The sequence below is a fragment of the Ruditapes philippinarum genome, unplaced genomic scaffold (assembly GCF_026571515.1).
Source record: "Ruditapes philippinarum isolate M1 unplaced genomic scaffold, ASM2657151v2 ctg3492_1_1_1_1, whole genome shotgun sequence".
Taxonomy (NCBI): Eukaryota; Metazoa; Mollusca; class Bivalvia; order Venerida; family Veneridae; genus Ruditapes; species Ruditapes philippinarum.
In genome coordinates, this window is record NW_026860527.1 from 88,580 (window position 1) to 111,386 (window position 22,807).

Genomic DNA, 22,807 nt, shown 5'->3' on the forward strand with positions numbered 1-22,807 from the left:
GCTTTCAGAAGTATGCCCCTTGTTTATCACTACCTACTCGTCAACTTGATTTTTGTATGTGATGAGTGGGAATTTACGTCGCACCAGGCCATACGGGAAGGAAGACATCGGATGCCCCTTCACGCATTATTTCATAAAGGAACAGGCGCCTGGACACAACCATGGACGTTCAATAAGCTGGTTGGACAGCTTCTTCATTTGGAGAATCCAGTTGAAGAGGGGTGGTAGGGGGAAAATTCTTAAAAAAAACCCCAACTTTAACCAGTCAGCCTCCGACGCCCCGTGATTAATCTAACAAATAGTACAGAACTTACGATTCCGAGGCAGATATCTGAAAGCGTTATATTCGTAAAATTTGCTTGCGAAGCCTTGAAGTTTTGTCTCTATATCCATCGTGTTCAAATTAATGACAAATAGTTTTCTATTCCGTATTACCAAAACCCTTGTTGCATCTTTCCGAACAACTCTTAAGCTAGAGAATTTTCCCTTGAATATAGTAAAACATATTTTTTTTCTTTTTATAATATCTTTTGTTTTATATGTTTAAATATGGTTAAATATGGTTAGATACTTATGATACCCTTAACTGCAGAATCACGCCTGCAAAGGTTGCCTTATTTGAACTAAAAGACCGTTAATAAGTCGTGAAAGCCAATTAAGTAAAACAATGAATCTGGTTCTACTATGCGTAAATGTAAAAACATCTGTATGTAATTTTCAAATTGTAAGTAACTTATATAATTGTGTTTAAAAGAGCGACCATTTAATAAAATAAGCTGAAACAAATTAATAAATACTAACCATTGTTCGTATTTTAATAAACTTGTCCGTGATACAATCATAAACGCCAAACAGTGCATCTGACGACTCTAACGTGGCTGTACCTGCTACGAACATGTATCTTGTAGGTTCCAATGACCAATATTCACTGTAAAACAGTTCGAAAAAGAAAGGTATCCAAATCTGAATGTTCTTTTAATATATGCATCTATATTTATTAAGTTCTTGATTAAAGAAACAGGAACACACTAGAAAATATATTATGCATTTATGAATACATATCATCATAAATTACTGTACTTACAATATACACTTTACGTTGTTTTTTGTTGCTTTTTTATTTAAATAAATATCTATTGATCACTTTGTTTAGAACTTTACTCTTTTCTTTGCGAACATGCCATTTTTTATTTGTTTGGGTTATCAGACCAAACAAATAATGGTAGCGAAATTTCAGACTTTAATGCTGTAAATTGCAAATGCCGAAGGTAGTCCGCTTTTTTGAAGCGGTTACTTCCCTTTATATGTACACTTATGCCAAAATATTCAGGGGAGATCACTGCGTAAAGACGGTCAAAAGACAGGCGCATTAATTTTCAAGCAAAATAATTCCCAAATGGTCGAATGTTTCTAATATTGTTTTATTCTTTATAGATATGCATTTTTATAGTAAGCTCCATGATTAGTTACATCTATGTTAAACAACAGTTAGCGTCGTTACAAACCCTAATTTAGAATGATATGGTTTTCTTCAGGCGGTTAGCATATAAATTCACCGTGGCCGAGGGGTTTGCGCGCTCGCTCAGGAAGCGAGAGGTTAGGAGTTCAAATCCCAGTTGAGGCAACTGATTTTTTGAAATTGTTTAAGTCAAATAATCATTGGATTGAATATCAGTGTTGTAATAAGTCTTATAGCCAATTTACTACAATTAAAACGCTGGAAAGCATTGGTGACACTATACAAAAACAAATTGGTTAATAATCTCACAACTTTCACCTTTCTGACATTCTGAAACCCAAACAAATTCAGCGCCAAACAAAGTAATATTTACTGCGTTACAGAGTGTCGACAAAGGCATGCACATTTCAAGTATAAATTTGATATAACTTGTAGCAATAATTGATTTTTGTTTAAAAAGGAAACTGTCTCAAAAATCTAGTTTTAATGAATGATAAAAATTCTTTCATGAGTCGAACATATATGTATTATTTATGTGAATTTTAATATAAATATTGGGAAAAGATAGTAAAATGACCAAACGATATGCGCTAAAAGAAATGTAACGTATAACAATTCCTTTCAAAATCACAGACCCCATTAAAACTGAAATGCAGCTCCTGTTTTTAACACAACAATTTAGTGATTGGTAGATTTTTTCGTCTTAATAATGCAAAAAGAGTATATTGAATAATGCAAAACGTGTATATTGCCATTCATTGATTGGACAAATCTGTATTTAAACCATGTCGGAGAAAAATTCTACATTTATTACAAACAAACCGAAAGATGCGGTGGATGGAGTAACCATTAAGAACGAAACTACTGTGAACAATGACTTTGCCATTTCTAACTTGATCAATGATGGGACCGACACATGTTAACAACAACCAATCCAACAACGAACCATTATACCTCAAAACTGTAAACAGACCAGATCAAATGTGACACACTCTCCACAAGGTATTCGCCCATTATTCCAACCTTTCCCCCGGGCTTTTTGCCTCATGATCCCAACAAGTCCTTATTGATAGATATTGATGATACGTAAAATGGACAACAGACTATTTGCCAAAGAACAAGCCTCAAATACTTGCATGCAAAAATTAAGCTCTATTGAAAGCAGTGTCGCTCAAAACCAGCTTACTAGGTTACACATTTAAAATAAAATCATTAAAAACATCTGGTCAATCCATGAGTGATACGCAATATGATTTATAAACTACTTAGCAGACATTTTCTAATTTGATGCGAGATACAGAGAATACAAACAAAAAATTGAGTTCTGATGTCGAGGTTCAATACATTCAATGACAGTCAATAACTATGCCCATTGCTCTCCGGAGTCGGCTAAATGATTTCCGCTGTAAAGAGTTAAAAACAATTTAGTTATCCAAGGTATACAGAAATATGTCCCAATACAAGATCAACCGAATGAGGATTGTCTTTCAACTGTGTATAATTTCATGCACAATAGTATAGAGCGTTACAATGAGCTAAATCTCAAAAGAGACATTGTAGCGGATTTTATTACAATTAAAACAGCACAACGGCTAGGTCCGGTTAAGGGTCACGACAATATAGGCAAAACCCACAGAACACGTCCAAGTGACTTTTTGAAAATTTTGAACAAAGGGAGCTAATACAAGAGGCGGGTGAAATTAAATGCCAGGGAAGGCAAATGTTTAATAAATGAGCACTTCTCACAATATGTTGAACTTAGGCGACGCATGATTTTTTCTGTATTCGTAAATTCAAGGGTAAAAGAGAACAATATACAGTGCACTTTAAAAATGACACGCCGAATTTGAACGGACTCACATATGATCCTGATACCGAGGCATTCTTTGATACACGACCCCCTAAACCAAAAAAGCAACAAATATAAAAAACATTTTAGTTGTATGTGGCTTAAATGGTATTTGGACACACCATGAGTTTACCAAATTGCTAACAAGTACTGTACAACTGAAACTTTCTGATCTTTCCTTGAATGATTGATACTCAACTATTAAAAAATCGAGTTATTCGAAATATTGTATTGTATTGTTAAAACTGAAATGAAACTCCTGTTTTAACACAACAGGCAGAATGTTTTACACATGTGCTGATAACCTATAATTTTATCATCAACGACACGTGACAGGTGTTTATTTGGCATGTAGATAAAGAGATTAAGATAATAAATATTGCCCCTAAAATATTCAACAGTTATAATGTCGTTTATTGTCGAAAATATCAACCCATATCAGAAATGTAAAAAAGGGTCTGCACTGGTCGCTATTTAGTTAATACATATTTACAGTATCTACTTAAGAGTGATCAATGGTTTTGTCCTGATTGTAAGAAAAAAAGTTCATTTAAAGTTGTAAAGGTAAAGGAAAATGTATAATCTCACAATAGAAACTTTATCTTTTGAGATAGATTATTGTCCGCGCTGTAAGTTGTAGGCTGTTTACTTCTCGTCAGGTCCCAGATTCGTAAATTACAGTCAGCAGCTACAGTGATCACCGTTTTCATGTCCACCGTTTTTGATGTTACCAATCTTTGACTATTATCTAGCACGTCGACTTCCTGTGATTTGATAAAAGCAAAATCACGTCATTCTTGACGAAGTTTATCTTTATTCATTTATTTATTTATCTATTTATTTATTTATTTGTTTCCTTATACAAAATGCAGTAACTGATGTCATTATTAATCCTCTTATGTATCTTTATTTAACCATTCAATAAAAACTTTGAAGTTTTCGTCAAAACCTTAACTCGTCCTTGGTCCTGTTTTATGTCACACGTCATATGACGACATTTCTTCGAGCTTTTCTGATGTAACACTGTGTGCATTATTTCAAACACATACGGACACGTGACCGTCTGTAAGACAGTTAAATAGTCTTTATAACAAATGACTCTCGCGAAATTTGAACACAAATTGAACTATTTCATGAAAGCTTACATCTAAAGTAGCAGTGTTGAAGAAATGAAGCTGTTTCGCATTATGGACATAGAAATGTTTCCCATCTGGCGTAAAATCTATACTACTAAATATCCGGTCACCATTCTCTGAAACCATAGATTATTAAAATAAATGGGCCATTATGGCCCTAGATCGCTCCCCTGACCCATCAACCACATCCAAGCAATGTCTTAGACAAGCATCCTGGCCAAGTTTAATGACAATTGAGAATAAAAATATAACCTCTACAGTGTTAAAAAAGTGTTTCCATATTTGGGCAGTATTAGCTGGTTTTTGAACGGAATCAACCCATATCCCATATTCAAACTTGACCTAGAAGTCATAAAAACTACCTCCCTGACCGATTTTCAGGAATTTGGTTCAAAACTGTAGCCACTAGAGTGTTAACAAAATTTTTCTATTTTAATCTACTGTAACCTAGTTTTTGAACAAGGATGACCAATCTTCAAACTAGACTAGAAATCATCAAAGCAACATTCTTGACAAATTTCCAGAACATTTGGATCAAACCTGCAGCCACTAGAGTGTTAACAAGCTTTCTCTATTTATAGCTCTTGATGCCTAGTTTTTGACCCGAGATAGCCCATCTTCGAGCTTGGCGATCTGTGCAGATACCCAATGCATAATCTTGCTGCAAATCTTCAGATTTTGGTTGAGACTTAAAAACCTCCCTAGAGATAGATATACACGCTTATGTTATGAAATGCTGATAGATTATTACAGTATTGGATACAAAAATTTGGTGACTTATGTACGATTAAATCTATATAAAAATGGATTTGGATACGTATGGGAGGCACAGGTTGTAGCCAATCCTAAATTGTTTATAGTGCAATATGAACAGCGTCTAAAAGACCAGTTTGGGCAAAATTGGCAATTAAAGTGTCTAGAATATGTAAAATTAAATCATTATGTTATGTTTTAGACTACCTTAAGAATTGAAAAATATATTCGTTTATAGATATTGACAAGTATAGAAAGTGTTTTGCTAGTTTTAGAAGCTCTTCACATTGTTTAATGGTTGAAAAGGGTAGACATTTAAATATTGATAGAGAACATCGTAATTGTATGTATTGTGAATCAATGTTAGAGGACGAATATCACTTTCTTATTGTGTATTCTTTATGTGCAAATTAACTTTCTTACTATAAACCATTGTATTATTATCATTATACGAATGTTCAAAAGTTCTACTCTTTGATGACAACTGAAGACGAGTCATTGATACGTAATGTTGCTATGTATATTTTTATGCAATGAGAAAAAGAGATATTTTCCTTAAATGTTGTGAAGAATATTTATTCAGATTGTACTTTCTAACTGTATTGGAAATGCGTAATGCTAATTTGTATTGTATATTGAATACACTGTGTATGAGCCGGAGGCCTTTTGTACAATAAAGATATTGAATTGAATTGAGCTTGATCTGTATGAGACAAACATTCTAACAAAGTTTGATGATGATCCAATCAAAACTGTGACTGCTAGACTGTTAATAACCCAATTGTTGACGAAGAACGACGCATGACGCACGACGACGGACACCGGACATAGCCTTATCACTACACCTCACATTGACCACTTCGTGGACAGGTGAACTAAAATAATCATTACCCTTTTACTGATTGTTCTGACATTTTTCGGCAAATATTAAATTTGGACGCCATTATGATTGAAAATTGCGCATGCGCAAAAAAGACTATCCGCACTTTTTTACTTCGAAACATCAGGACCATTGTAAATTGTCAATATAAAACAAACTGAAATGGATTGCGTACTTTCATCTAATGCCGTTTTATAACACTTTTGGCAATTTATGTAAAACTGAAGCTTATGATTTATCATAAAATTTAGCAAAGTTACCCTTCTATATAGCTCAGCATGAAACATGGACGAATTTACACTTTTAACTATATTTCAAATGATAATGTAAGCGGAGAATTAGTCTATACCTAGCATATTTCTGATCTTGTTTCCATGGAAATCAGCGAATATGATTTCACTGGTTAACACAGTGGTATATGCTAGATGAGTTTCATCGGGATGTATGGAAAGTGCATCTACTGGGTACTCATCTTTTTCTTCACCATCCTCATCATAAATAATGTCAAATCCTCGGAACTTTTCCATGAAGGTCATGGATTTAAGGTCAAGGACGGTGATAAATATTTGCTCTGAGTCGGTAACAGCAACAAAATTGTCTGTAACTGTATGTCAAATAGTTGTAATCATCAATTAATAACACAAAAATAAATACTAAATTGTTGTTTTTGTTGTTTTCAATCTTCAATATTTAACCAAATTAAAAAAAAATGTTCGTCAAAGATAATAGGATTTTCCAAAAATTTTTGTTTTAGGTGTAACTCGAATTTTACACAGAATGACACATTGTGAAAAAAGGAAAATTCAGACTACATTTGTAATTTACGTATGACACTTCTATCTACAGATTTATTTACGTGTAAATAAAATCATTAAATTATAAATAAATGTCCGTCTCAGTTCAATTCATCTGCTATGTAATACTGGCTTTGAGTTTTGATGCGCATGAATTTACCAAGAAGACCGTTATTTTTAGGGTTTTTTTCCGTCAAAAAGACACATTTTGCTTAGACTTGTATTGAGAAAAAAATATTTATTGTTATCCAAACCTCAAAAGGGTTTAGTGGAATACAGTGGATGGCAATGAGCTCCCCCTCCCCGATCATTCCGATTCTTGGCAAAATTTTACAGTATCACATTTTTGCACATACCTTCAGTTAAGCTTTTGCTTCCAAACTTCAATTTTTCAGGATGTAACAGAGGCTTGATAAGGTTCCCGTTGTCATGGAGATCATATATAAAGCAGGTAAATTGTGTGAATGCCAAAAGTAAACACTTGTCCTTCCCAGCAACACATATGCTTGTTTCAGATGAAGGTAGATTGACAGTGCAATACAACTTTCCTGAAGAAATTACACGTTACATAACCAGAGATATGGAGAAATCTATGTCTCTGATAGAACATATTATAGACAAACAACAAAAGTATCATATTAGTATAAACTGGCATTAGATAACATAATTAAAACTATAATTTTCATCATTCCCATTCTATCAATTAACAAATTTAAATCAATTCAATTTCTTATCAATTTTCTTAAATTTTCTTAATTCCTTTCTTAATAACTATCATTCCCTAATTTGAGCAATTTTACGATTCTTATGAATTGCCTTATTCTGTCAGTTTACCTAATCTATCAGTTCCCTAAATCAACAAATTCCTTAATTTACACGTTCTTTCTTTTTTCAAATCCTAAATACTAGTATATGATTTTTGATTTCGATTATCTAATCGCTGTCTTTTACTTTACTAATGAACAATGCTGTTTTTTCTTATTCGTGTAAATTCTTTTCTACATTTCGATATGCTCATCGTTGTCCATTCTAACAAATCCGTGTCGATTGCCACGTAAATATCGATTAACCTATCCTATCGATACCCCTATATACTACTATTTCTGTTGATCAATTTATTATTTTGAATCAAAGCGATAAATTTTTACTGATCCTTTCAATCCATTCCTGATGAATTCTTGATACATTTAAGTGTTGCCGCAGCAATCTACCGACATATATATACGCTAAATATTACCAAAATATATGTGTTATCCACAATAACGAAACTAATAAGAAAATTTGGAGATTGACCTGTTTGAACTTCCTCCACGGAAACAGTCTTATCCATTTTACAAGCTAACAATTTGTCACCACAACAAAACAGAGCTTTCATGCACTGTTTCATTCCAAAACTTCTCCTCTTAAGCCGTCCTGTTTTTATATCCCACAGACTTATTTCATGGTCAAACTCACAAACTGAAATAGAAAAGAACAAGAAACAATTCTTAATCCTTTTACCGACCGAAACCTTCTCACTTTACATTTCTCACGTTCAAAGTGAAAAATAAGAATTAGGTAGCACCCATTCTAATTCCAAATGGCAGTAAAGGGACGCTACATCAAAAGAAGAAGATAGATCAAGGACCCTTTCGAAAGATTCAAGGGAGGTAATCCGTCCATGAGAACATTTAGTCTGGATTACCTGCACATTGGTTATCAGTGCACTAAATTAAATTACACATTTCTTTAACTCAACAAAGAGTTGTAGTTACTAACATGGTGTAAATACTCGTTGAACAAATCGTATAAACTCACCAGTGACAACAAGTTTGCCATCTTTGGTTATATCCATCATGCTAATCTTAGATCTGTGAGCCGCTACACAATGAACAAGTTGTCCCCCTGGTCTCTCTAGTATTCTTTCTCCCGGTTCTATGAAGGTTTTCGGATATGCTCTACATTGATCTATGAACTCTTTGTTTACCTGTAACACAAATAATAAACATCTCACAGAAGTAATTACCAATCTGATATGTGTGTAATAAAACATTGACTTTTTAATCCGAAAAGCCGAATGCCTCCAGAGGAGCCAAATAATTTCAAGAAAATCAGCTTTGAGAAAAATGAGCTTAGTTTTAAAAGAAAAAAATTCAAATCAAGTTATGATTTACATGTTGTATTCAATGAATGACTGATTTTGCAGCATCTATCACGGGCCATATTTATACTGCGTTTGTACAGTAAGGACTTGTTTTGCAATGTTACTTTAAATTTATGTTTATAATCGTCTGGGAAGAGCATTTTTAAAGATTGTGAATGAGTAAAGTTATTATATAGACATTACACATCATTGTTTACAAAACATACTCTGAATGTTCAAGTGTTATGAACTGACTACGAAACGCTATTGATGTATTAAGGAAAACTTCGGAAACTCGCGTGTTTGACACCCATAAAAAAGACTTATTTGCGTTTCTTGAATAAGTAAATTTAAATTTATGCAATATTGACAAACATTGGTATAATTTTAAGCCTGAAACAATCTTTCGACGTTTCGTTATTACTTTGTAATGATAATTAAATGCATTTGAGCATAAATATGAATTTGATTTAAAACATCTTAAACTTCATATAAACGTAGATACTCATTCAATTATGTACTCATATTTTAAGTTAGCATCCCTTCTTCCACGAATTTTTTTTTTGCGATGAAACATTGTCTTAAGGTTTTTATGAGCATATACAATGAAATAGACTGCAATGCATCTGTCAATCACAGACAAACTTACAATAAACCTAATGCGCAAGTAAATTTTCGCATAATTTGTCTCTTTTTTATCAAACCAACATTAAAAAAAGACAAGTGATTAAATTAAAGAAAAAAGTAAAATAGGCAGTTAAAATTAACATGATTTTCCTCCAATCTCCCAAGAAGTTGAGGAACAATCTGTCCAGGGTCAGTAACAAGACCTTTCTGAGATAACAACATGGAATCATATATCATCTTGATCAGATCATTGTCGGGAAATGCTTCAATCGCCGAGACAAAATCATTCAACGTTGCTCTGTAAATAATGAACATAAGAAAAACATCAAATAAGCTACACAGAAATCAAAGTGATATATTATATTTTAGAATACTTGAAAAATTTGAAAATAAAATCATGAAAAACGAGCAGGATCTGTCGAAGTACCCGGTAAAATGACAACGTTGATATTAATATTAAATTGAAAGCAAATCTTTAAAAATTCGAAAACCAAACTGGTTTCTAAGGTATATATAATTAAGGTATGCGTGCTGCAAGCTGTCTTTGATTAATTATGCTATGCGTATGAAAATTGAAGAACTTTGCAACAAGTAAAATAAGAAACTCACGTCAGAGGCATGGCTCCGATTTTCGACATTAGAAAGTAAACGTTAGCAAGACATTGCTGTTCTAGAAGTTTTCCATCACAAGCTTTAATTCTGTGGTAAGGGAGGTTACTGAGGGAGCGAATATTGTAGTCCTCCCCAAACTTCAGAGGCTGAGCGGACACGTGACGATCTTCTTCACCTAGCTGGCCTCTAGATGTTGTGAAAGGCTTTTTGGTACCTGATTAAGTATTTAACAAGGCACACTATGCACATAAAAGCTCGTATGTAAAGAAACACATTTAATTTATTTTATCTTATTACTTACTAAATTTGTAAACAAAAACTGTATTTTATTTTTATGTCTCCATCGTGGCGACGTGCGTGAGCAGGCATCAAACATTGAATGCGACTGGAATATTTTAAATAATGCCTGAGTATAAAATAAAAAAATGACAAAAGTACGTCTCTATAAACTTTTATGAAAAAAACATATAATTCAGTTGGAGATATCTCAAGGAAAGTGTATTGTAGAAGCATAACAAATTTACAATTTAAGGTACCAATAAAGTGATGTCACCATCTTTCATCAATTTTGGTCATAAATCTATTACCGTTAGCCCAGGTTCCGTTGAAGAAGTCAGCCAGATTTGAATGGATGACTTTATTTTGTTCAGGATCCGAACAATAACGGGCTTCGGCAGCTTCCGTAAACTGTCGGTGATACCAGTACATTACTCGAGTTCCATCTGCCCCTCTCTCAACTGAAATATCACATAATTTTGTTTAGTTTGCATAATTGCATTACTTATTATATAATGACATGTTCTAAAGATGATTCATGGTGTTCTTTGTTTAAATGTGTATTATAATCTTGATTGAAAGCACAGTTTCATCTTTTACCCTTCCTTGTTTTCAATGCCAAACAGTTTACTCGTAACACACGACAATCCTGTTCTCTAATGTTATTTTCTCCGTATTTTTTCACCTGACAAATCATAACTATAAAGTAATCGATGTAACTATTTGCCCGATTGAACCACATTCGCAACTTCCAAATTAAGTAAATTTAAATAACAGGCTAGTTTCCAGAAGGTTCGACGCAAACCTTATTCAGGTCAAATCCTACCTACATGGCTACATCACTACCTTAATCACCCCCATATCCTAGGCTTTGTAATGGAGTGAAAACATGACCTGATTTATATAGATTGGTATGAGTGGTTCTAGGATTCCCACGTCAATGTCCTGAATAATTCACAGAGTGCATTTCTGGTCCTCCTCCGCACATAAAAGCTTTTATGTATTAATGCAAATTTAAAACAAACACAGCCAGTTCGTTCTTTATCGTACCTGCTGCTTATAAAAACGTAACCGTTACGTTTAAAATGTTGTTTCCGTGTAGTAAGATCTTTTCATCCTGTTATTCAACATTGTGCATCTCGGAGTCTTATTGTCGAAAAAAAAATTGATTTAAAAGGTAAGATCTATTGCATACCTAAATATTGACTAAGATCATTCCTAACTCTTACAAGAAGTAAGGGAGGTAATCTCCTTACTGGGGGTGTCCAATACATGTACACGTCATTCAGCACGTCATCATCACACGACAAAATGTCCTCGAGCTCAGCTTCGGAAGCTCCGTTGTGCGCTTGAAAATGACAAAAACTCATGTAAAATCAAATTTATCAATGTAATAATTTCATGTCAAATAGGTTAAAAAACATTTACGCAAATAATGTAACTAATTCGATAAAACGTCATTGGTGTTTTGTTCTAGAAAACGTAAATAAATTAATCTCCATAGGTAAAGATTAAACATCTAGATCTAAATCGATACGCTTGAAGTATGCGGTAATCTTGTGATTTCCTTAGGTATAACACTCAAGGAAGAGGTATGGCAGGTATTGCTGTCTATATACATAAATCTTTCAATTGTTATATATCGCAATTACAGTCAAATTGTAAATTTTGTATGTTTTATGAGAATATATGATTGTTTCATGCAAATATAGATATCATTTAATGCATCGTATATTTACCCCAAAAACATTCTCAGGCATATATGTATGAATCATTTAAAATTTGAGAAATGTTAGAACATTATCTTTTTGAACTCGATAAAAATTTTTCTGGGGTTGATTATATCATACCAGGCGATTTAAATGCACGAACAAGTAACCATAAAGATTATATTGAAAATATTTCTAATTTTTCAATATCACTGGACTATGATGTCATTTTGTCAAAGTCATTACCGCTGCAACAATCGTGTGATTCAGTCAGTAACAGGTCGGGCGTTCAGCAATTAGATTTTTTGTAAAACAAAGTCCTTATATATAATAGCAAATGGACGCTGTGGTTAAGATTGTGGAATAGGTCATGAAACTTTTATTAGCTGTAATGGCATCAGCGTAATCGACTTTTTAGTTGCATCAGAATCTGTATTTAATCTTATTTAAGATTTTCAAGTTGGGGACATAAGTGAATAGAGTAATTAACCAATTGAAGTAAATCTTTTCAGTACTGTTGTGTTCTTAATTTTAATACCAGGAAAAATAATAATAAAGAACGTGTCATTTAAAATTTCAGTAATAAGAGAGTAGCAGATCTGAGACATACTTTCACTTACACTTTCAAAAATGAAAAGTTACATAACATGATTTGTGATATTAAAGATATCTTAAAATATATAGATTCTGTACTAGATTCCATAATGGATATTTTTAACAAATCTAAAATCTGCATAATTGAAACAAAACGAACTGTTCTTAATCATGAACGTAAATGGTTTGATAACGAATGTTTTATACTAAAAAAAAGAATAAAAACTATCATTTACGTCGGTATCAAAAATGAAGATCGAACTCTAACCCCGAGCATTATATCCAAGTTAAAAAAGCAATTTTAAAATCTTTTTGAACAGAAAAACAAACATTTTTTAAATAACAAGCTCGATGATTTTGTAAAACATTCGAATAAACCAAGATCGTTTTGGAAAAAATCCAGTATTTTTGTCTCCATCTTCGAATATTAACACTAAATGCAGTATTCCTTTAGAATCTTGTAAAGATCATTTAAAAAAAATATTTCAAGGCCTAGTTAATGAAGACGCAGAAGAAATTGCTCTAGTTGGTGGAAATTTAACTGAAAATGAAGATTTTTAACTCAGAAATTGCAGATAAAGAAATATCAATTAACATTCGTTCATTGAAATCTGCCAAGGCGCCGGACGTTGATGATTTCCCACAAAATTTCTTTAAATGCACATTTGATTTAATAATGCCATTAATGTTTTTTTTTAATTTCACAGTTTATTTGCTGAAGGGAAATTTCCAGATTCATGGAGTTCCGCTATAATCATATCATTGTACAAAAAGGGTAATCGCAATTATTGCGAGTTATTGCGGAATCTCCTTGCTTAACATTTTAAGTAAGACATACACATCCCTTTTAAAAAGATGTCTATCTTTTTATGCCAATGTTTTTAATAGAATAGACGAATCCCAATCTGGACTTAGAGCTTGTAATAGTACAACTGATAATGCTTTTGCTCTGCAATCACATATTTCTAATGAACTTTCAAAGAAAAGGGGCAAATTATATGTTGGATTCGTTGATTTCAATTCTGTCAATCGACATAAGCTTTGGCAAATACTCTACAATGCTTATATAAGGGGGAATCTTTTAAATTTTATTATTGCTACCATATATGATAATGTAAAAGCATTTGATCATTCTAACGGTCATATCTCAGATTATTTGAATTGCCCGACTCGGACATTGCTACGCTCAATAACGTTCAAGGCTTTCACAATTAGAAATGACTAAAAAGTCATATTATAGCAAGATGAACTCAAATGATTGGAATTGTAAAGTATGTTCTTTAGGATTATTTAAAAATAAATTTCACTTTCCTCTTGTCTGTCCGGTATGCATGTTTAAGATCAAACTATATTGCTTAGAAATATTATACTTGTGCAACAGTTCACAAATTGAATATATATATATCATGTAAAAATGAAGATGATATAAAATGTCTTGCTAATTATCATGCAACAAGTCGAAAAAAGATGATTATGTAGTATTGATTAAGATACGTCTATATTCTATCTTCAAAAATGTAATGTGTGCGAATTGTTATAATGAACTGATGAGTGTATCTGCATAAATTGTTTCTTTTTTTAATGTTACAATTGTATATGTTATAGGCTGGTGGCCTTTACTAATAAATTTCTGTTCTGTTCCTTTCAGACTGGACTGATCAATTAAATCAGTCTGACTTTTTATTACTTTTTACGGCCGTCACACTGCAAGCTTGTTTGTTTACTTATTATAGCAAATAGGTTTAATATTGTTTCGTTTTTTAAAAAACAAATATAAAACATTATTAGCATCTACAGCTTTTTAACACAAAGGGTTGATGTTAATTACCTAAAGTAAGATAAGATAGCGCTCTCGTTACAAGAATTTTCCCGTGCATCTTCTCCAATTTCTCGAACAAATGTTCAATGCTTTCACGCACAGTAGATTGTAGCACGGTTTTCTCGAGCGGATAAAATGATGTCCAAGTTGTACTTTCCTCGAACGATAGCTATAAAACAAGACTGATTTTTTCATTTCATCACAGAAGATTTTGCTAAAAATAATCTGAGATGTAAGTAATTTATTATTAAATTCAATATAGAAAAATATAGCAAAGTAGGAGACACTGTGGATTAATAAATTTATCATTCACAAGTTTATGTCATTTGAAGGTATTCAAAATAGTTTGCTTATGTCTTAATAGTTAGTTTTAAAAGAATAAAACTAGAATACCGATTATAAAATATCTGTTAAAATATATCCGTGTGTAATTGACAGAAACAGTAACAACAATAACAGCTTAAATCCCTTTGATCACCAAAATGTTGTGCGAGTCATATAAACATTTAGAGCGGGTGTACCTATCTTCACCCTATTGGTCGGAATAAGGTGCATGATGAAGGTGCAACCCGCTCATAATGTACAAAGTCGTAATAAGTAAAGTTATAAATTATTCATTGTACACAACTAAGACAAAAAAACTCACTTTCAGGAAAAGAGGGGTAGAACATTTTTCAAAACCTTTCAATATTATTGTTTGTTGTTCGTCTGTCAGTTTTCTTTTCTGCATTTCTAGCCACTTATTTAGAATACTTTTCACACTTGTTGTTTCAAGCACTGGAACGTCCAAATAATTTTCTGGTGTGGTGATAACTGACTGTATAAGACAAAAAACAACATTTTTTATTTTCTATACATATGTATGTACAATTTTTCAGATACTGAATAATAAGTAAATATTGTTCTTTATTTCAGTAAAATGTTGTTTCTTTTAGAGACTAAAACGGAGAGTAAAGAGTTTTGCTCTACCACAGATCAATGTTTCTAATTGAATTGGAAATACATGTATAACAATCAGCTTCTACAACATGTACTTATATATTTTTTCTTTCAATTAGCATAAACAGAGTTGCTACAAGCTGAACCAAAATCTAAAGTAATTCCTTCAAAAGAAGACATTTGATTTTTACTTCGTGAGGTTCATCTGCCCTGTCGGACGTCGGACATAGCATTGGACCTAAAAGATTTGGAATCAAACGTTCTCAGAATTTGTCATATGCCATTGAATATCTGCCATACTGCTTTTATACATGTATATGAATTTAGAAAACAGAAAAAAGCTGTTTGTACGTATAGACACTGCTCAATGAACGTTATGTAAGCACCAATAAATTGGTGATTTACAAATGTTAGGGGCCTCTGGTGCAAAACACTCGGGTAAATTGCCAATGGTATACCTGCAACGCCGGGAAACACTGGTAAATTGGCTCCGGTAATGTTGAAAGAATCACTTTTGTTGTGGGTGTTAATTTGGGAAGCAACCAAGTCATTTGTCTAGCATTGTAGGCGTGGTCTAGCTGGTCAAGTGAATCCAGGATCAGCACCAGAGGAAGGTTAGGACGACTCTCCTTCATCATCAATTCAAAGTCATTTATCTGTACCGTTATGTTCTAAAGCATGAAAGAAAGATTAAAAAATATAAACATGTAAACACACATTAAGTTTAATACTTAAAGAGAAAATATAAATTTATAAAAATGCCAATGGAATGCACGAGTGATGATGCGACTTTTGGCAATAGTGTTAATAAAAGGTCAAGATGACAGTAAAAGGTTAAGGTCATCTGTTCTAAAAAAGATTAACTAAAACTACTGGTAATTCAACATTATACTACTTTTTAAAGAGATTTCTAGTGTATCAAGCATATATTCTACAAGTTTCATACGTAAAAATAATACGCATATATGCAATACATAAAAGATATACGTCTGGTATATATTCGACATATTATATGTTATTTTGGTTTTGGAGTGATATATGTAGGTATATTACCTGTCATGATTTTTTATCCCGGCAGTTAATATATCCACATTTATCACTCCAAAATCCAAATAATAATTTCATTACCCTTTCCATGCCGAGTTAAGGGGATTTTAAAATAAATCATTGATACTTCAAATGAAACGTCGAAATAAGATTCCCTTTAGATACCCCTTCATCACTATATGACGTCACATAAATACATGACGTATTTTCTGTCGAACCTAACGAATATAAACAAGAGGAAAGGAGTAGTCTGTTGAACGCACTTTTTTGGAATTAATATCAAGCTTTCACAAAGTCATATTTGTTTTTAATACTGATGAGAATATGTATGATTACTCTATTTTGGTAAATATTTATCATTTGGCAGTTAAAAGTGCTTGTAAATCGGAATTACATCGCGTAAAATCAAACCGTACGCGCATCGCCACAGCGCATGTTGTTTAGAACGTGGGGTACCAAACGGGGAAATTTAGTTTGTATATTACCCGTCTGGCTCGGTTATATCAATTTCTCTCGGGTGATCAATATCCAATCAAAAAGGGGGAAAAATCTGGAAGGGAAATAAAGTACAAACTCTGTAGAGAAACCCTCTGTAGAGCAGTAACCACAACAACATCAGTTCTTTCAGAATTATAGCCACAAAAGAAATTAATCTCTATAATTTAAAAGCAAAACCTCTCAACAGCATCCAAAATCTTTGTCTGCCAAAGACTGTTGTTTTCACTGCGATATACTTTAAATATACGTTATATATGCCAGTATATCTTACACATATCTAATATATATTCCACGTATTTCGAACATACATGTTTATCCGATATATATTCCACATATATAGTATCCGACAATCCGACTAAATTTCAGATCTACTTATTTCTTACATATTTTTCTTAAAATGGTAAAAATTACCTACTAAGTATTGGTTTTCCAGCAGTTAAAATAAGTAACAGCATCGCTTTCAAAATTGTGAAAGCTCGCCGATGATTTGCTTTTTGAAAGATCACGAGGTGAAAACATACAGTGGTCGTCAGATCCTTATTCATAACGTTTTTAGGAGCTGATTTTAATTAGATTTTGGTATCCGACATCTATTTGGCATGATACATATGTCAAATTATATTGTCTTGTGAAATAAAAATTCAAACAAACCGTCCATTACGTCTTCCCAGACTAAGTGAAACATTTTAACAAACCTGTGTTCTTGGCAGTGGTCTAAGATTATAGACCTGTCTTATTTGAGAGCATATGCTATAAAGCAGCGACATCAAATCAGAACTGTCTGGAGATGTTCCCAAAAATCTACAATACAAAAGAGTAAAATATATTTGAAATAGCCTTTGTAAAGCAATGTTGATCGTGTAAATATGCTAAGGATAACATGACTAGAAAGTGTATGCAAATGTTAAGAGTTATCATCAGAACATTTAAATTGATTATGGAAAAGGTGGTGAGATTACATGGCAAATCCTCCTGTTCTGATTCGAGTATAAGTGTCACAGGAAAAACTGTGAAAGCAAAGCAGGTCTGAGCAAAGAATCTTTGCATTCGAAAGACTGAAACTTTTAATCATGAGGCAAGCAATTCCGGCACGTAGATGGCTCCCGCCAAAATATTTAAACCTAGTGTCCGGACTCAGATACTTTAACCTATCTTTCGTTAGAAGAATCTCGATAAAGCAGACAACCCCTGCGTTGAGACGTACATATTTTTAACCATGTGAAAAGCGTTAAGGCCTCAACAGACGGTAGGATTTTGAAGTACAACACCAATTAAAACTAAGATGTACAGGCAAATCTTAATGTGTGAATGCTACTATCTCTTGAATTCGGAAACCTTAAGTCTAGATGCAAAGGGATAGGACATGTTCTATTTTGAAAATCATGTCGTAAAGATTTGTACAGACCTCCCACAATGTCAAGTAATAGATTACCAAATTATCTCCTGATAAATGGTGTAATGATTGAAATTCGAGAACAATTAGGGCTAAAAGGTAAACATAGTAGTAAGATGGGGTAAAACGATGTTGAAAAACTCTTCAGGAGACCCAAAGTTGTGGTATTTCCGAATCCAAAATTGTTCCGAAAATGATTATGTCACGGTATTGAACTGTTCTCTAATTAGGGGAGGTGAGGTTGTTTGTAGGCGTCCGGATAGCTGAGTCAGTAGAGCCGCAGTACGGTATTCCAAGGGTCATAGGTTTGAGTCTCGGTCAGGCTTCACATTAAATCTTTTTTTAATGGAGGTGATTCAATCATTACTCATGGCGAAAAAAGTATTTAGACTTAGTGTGTTAAGTATATAAAGGATCAATGTAAAGGGATGATTCCTACAGTGTAGAATTACCGTCTGAATGCAAGTGTGAAAACTTTACATCTTATCATTAATTAGTGTTGTACAACTAAATCCTACCGTCTGTTGAGGCCTTTACCCTTTTTAGTAACATTGCCCATCAATACACTCGCGTCCTGTGTTAAGGCGAAGAACTCTTTAAACATGAGTCTTTCTTTTTTACCTCAAAATGATAACAGGCGGTGTACTCATCCACGATCTAACCATCTCAGCAGCTTTGGCGAGTATAGAGGTTTTTCCGGTACCACTGGTTCCGTGTAACACTAGCGGCTGGTTGCCTCCTGCACCGGAACTTGTCACGTAGCTTTTGATTTTCTGGAAATGATCAATAGTAATATCTATTTTACAAGTACATTTTGTATTAGCGTTTCAAAAAATGCTTTGAATCGCCGGTCAGCCTTGAATATAGATATTATAATTCATTGTTTTGCCATATACCTTTATTGTATGCGGTTAACACATATATCCAACACAAATACTAGGTTTACTCTACAATTCCGTTCTAATCAAAATATTTTGACGTGCTAATCTAGAGTCTCATTTATTTTTGTACAGAAAAATATCACAATAAAAGCTTAGTATAATTATTTGGACTACATACGCTACTTAATAAGTGCATCAATCGGCAAAAATAATAATTAAGCTACTAAGTTACTAGCTTCACATCAAAATTGATGTATGTGTATGTTTTGATTCATGCATTCTATAAATGGAATTTAAGTTCTATACACCGTCGACTGCTTTGTTTTTTAACGGACTTTAACTGACCTGCTATATTATAGGTATGATGCAATGGAAACTCTCATAGTATTAAACTCACCCGTAAGGAAGCATTGATCAAGTTTTTTTCCCTTTAAGTTCAAGTTTTGATAAGAAAAACAAAATATACATTTATGATATACTTTTATTTAAATTCTGGAAACAAAGTGATCCCTCGGAAGCATTAATCACAACAAAATAACCTAAGAATTGCAGACTCGGTTTGATTGAGTCTGTACATGAGGGATAATGTATAAGTGCAACATCCCTCACGCCCCCTAGCACCGGCTTGAGCGGTACTCAATTCTCAACACTTTATAGTGTTGGCATCAATGATCCCGAAGGACCAGAAAATATAACAACACTGAAGTGAAGTACGGGGCAACTTTTTACGGCTGCCACACGGCACTTGACACCTGCTGTTGTGAAGTACAAAATTCTGGAAACAAAGTGATCCCTCGGAAGCATTAATCACAACAAAATAACCTAAGAATTGCAGACTCGGTTTGATTGAGTCTGTACATGAGGGATAATGTATAAGTGCAACATCCCTCACGCCCCCTAGCACCGGCTTGAGCGGTACTCAATTCTCAACACTTTATAGTGTTGGCATCAATGATCCCGAAGGACCAGAAAATATAACAACACTGAAGTCTTTAATCAGAAACGACATACAGCAAGAATATATTGCAATTTGCTGTGTTTATCCCGCAAGAGCCTAAAGACTGGTACTGAGTTCGAACATTGATAGTATTATTTTCTCGAACGAAGTACAATGTACGTTCATTATCAGTTTGATTTCCTGTAAAATTGACAGGGAAGGACTTAATATAAGAAGAATTTTCATTGGTCATTTTAAACTTACAAACTGATTTCGGAGAATCTTATTTGTCTTTCCAAAATAAAAAGTAAAAAAGATAGTTATGAACATTCTAAAATAACATGTGAAGGATAGTGTTTACCATTAAAAAAAAATTAAGAATAGGTCTAAAATAAAATGTACAGAAATGAGGATAGTTCTAAATCTTTTAGGTTAATTTTTAAATTATTACAAAAAGTCATTCATAAAACAAGTAAAAGGGACACCTAAAATAGAAATTGTCCTATTTTGAAAAAAAACATCAATATCATTATGATATAATTTAATTTCAATGTTTACAAAATGGATATTTTCTTAGCTACAAGAAATAATTATCATGTCATTGTTATGCAAGGATTGCTTACATTTCTTTTTTTGTATTGAAAACTAATAACTAACCTAATTTTGCATGTTAACTAATTACTTCGACAGAATATCTTTTTTAAAGATATTTCTGTTAAGCTGTACGAATGGGCGAGCCCCTTTACGCACCCATTTTTGACGTCCATTTTGTTATCATGTGATATTAAATCATTCGATTTAATAGGCTGAACACAGGCGGTGTACAGGTAGGATTATTCAAATCTTGTTAATTGTATATATCGTCATTCAGGAACGGCGATAATAATAAATGCATAAATCCACGGAAACAAAATCACAGACTTTTACGTAAATAATGTGTTTTCGCGACAGAGTAATATTTATTTAAAATGAAATCACTTCATGGCTTAGTAACATTTCCTTGCACTCATTAAATCAGAAAGTCAGCTGTTATAATGTATCATAATAAATCGATCGTTTGTACGTGAAAATCGTGCAGAAAAACCCATTCATTTTACCTCTAATGTTTCTTCTCTTCCAGTAAAACCTTCACATTTGGATTGACAGAATCGAATGTGTTGAAGGCACTCCTCTTTCAGAGGATCGGTGATGTTTTCTTTTTCTGCTACAGACTTTTCCACCATGCCAATCATGTGTTGCACAAAGTCGTCGCACATTGATTCTAAGTACTTTTTGTGCTCTTCCGACGAATTTGGATCAATACCTTAATACAACATTAACAATAAACAATTATCTATAAATTCATACACCTTTAATGATGGGAAAAGTGTATCTTATTCATTTCCTTTCCAGCACTCACGTGACTTTTTAATGAGGCAATGTTGACCCGCTGATGTACGCGTCAACCCTTGTTAACAATGTATTGTTTATAATCATTAAATTTATAAAATATATCTAAATCAAACTTATTTTCGAATAAACAGTTGTGGTCCAGTACAATTACAATCATTCTTGCCAGTTCAATCATTATCATTTAAGGTGGAAATTATATTGAGACTTTCAAGAAAAATGAAAGTTAATCAACTAAAACACTGAATTTTTTTAATCGCCTACAGGTTTTGTGTAAAGATTAGGCCATCATTACAAGTTAAACACAGTAACATTCGCCCGAACAATGCGTGTGGAATTGTTTGAATTGATATGTATGAGGTGTTTTGGGGCATTTTAAAGTATTGTTTATACTAACGTTATACAAAATGGCCATATCCATGATATTCATGCCATTGAAATATAGTCAATTTTATTGCTATTTACGATTTTCCGTTCAAAGAAATCGCCAGCAGTATTGTATTTTAATATTGTCTGGTGAGTATTGTTCACTTTTGAACTGAGCATTGTGTGATTAACAATGATAATGATTATTTTTTACTGTGTTAGTAGTAATCAGTGAGTTATCTTTAGTCATACAGTGTTACCACTACATCACAGGACCCGCTCTGATTTATGCCTGGGTGCCAGATGAGTCGCGTGCTGTACAATGGCAAGTAAAGGATGACGTAATTTTACCGTAATGAATGGAGTTGTAACTTCATACGCTGTTGAAATAAAATTACGTGAGTTACGGGTGAAATGACAAAATTGCCATGGACAATTGTTTAAATTAGGTAAAGAGTTTAAAATATAATGGAATATGGAATATTATGCAAGAAAAAATATTTAGCTTACGTTTGCAGTTCGGAATGGAATATCCGTCCCTCGGCAACCCGCCCATGGGTGGTAACTTGGCAAACCTCGTAACCGTCCAATAGGCGGGTCCCCTCGGGACGGATATTCCGATCCGAACCGCAAACATATGTCAGATATTATAATCTAAAATGAAAAGGAAACTAGTATCATAAGTAAAAAACTACCCTTTGAAGCGTTAAGTATTACAATTAAATGT

General features: G+C 33.2%; 1 protein-coding gene across 1 annotated transcript in view; it reads right to left on the reverse strand.

The window, feature by feature from the left end:
- LOC132760465 (NACHT domain- and WD repeat-containing protein 1-like) overlaps nucleotides 1–22,807 on the reverse strand; it is a 40,405-nt gene that overhangs the window by 12,030 nt on the left and 5,568 nt on the right. The window contains 18 exon segments of the mRNA XM_060752438.1: nucleotides 315–486; nucleotides 802–928; nucleotides 3,897–4,072; nucleotides 4,454–4,560; nucleotides 6,427–6,681; nucleotides 7,228–7,419; nucleotides 8,165–8,329; nucleotides 8,669–8,837; nucleotides 9,762–9,918; nucleotides 10,230–10,446; nucleotides 10,820–10,969; nucleotides 11,704–11,856; nucleotides 14,640–14,799; nucleotides 15,277–15,447; nucleotides 16,028–16,240; nucleotides 17,810–17,915; nucleotides 19,129–19,280; nucleotides 21,423–21,628. Coding sequence (XP_060608421.1) covers nucleotides 315–486; nucleotides 802–928; nucleotides 3,897–4,072; nucleotides 4,454–4,560; nucleotides 6,427–6,681; nucleotides 7,228–7,419; nucleotides 8,165–8,329; nucleotides 8,669–8,837; nucleotides 9,762–9,918; nucleotides 10,230–10,446; nucleotides 10,820–10,969; nucleotides 11,704–11,856; nucleotides 14,640–14,799; nucleotides 15,277–15,447; nucleotides 16,028–16,240; nucleotides 17,810–17,915; nucleotides 19,129–19,280; nucleotides 21,423–21,628 — 3,048 coding nt within the window.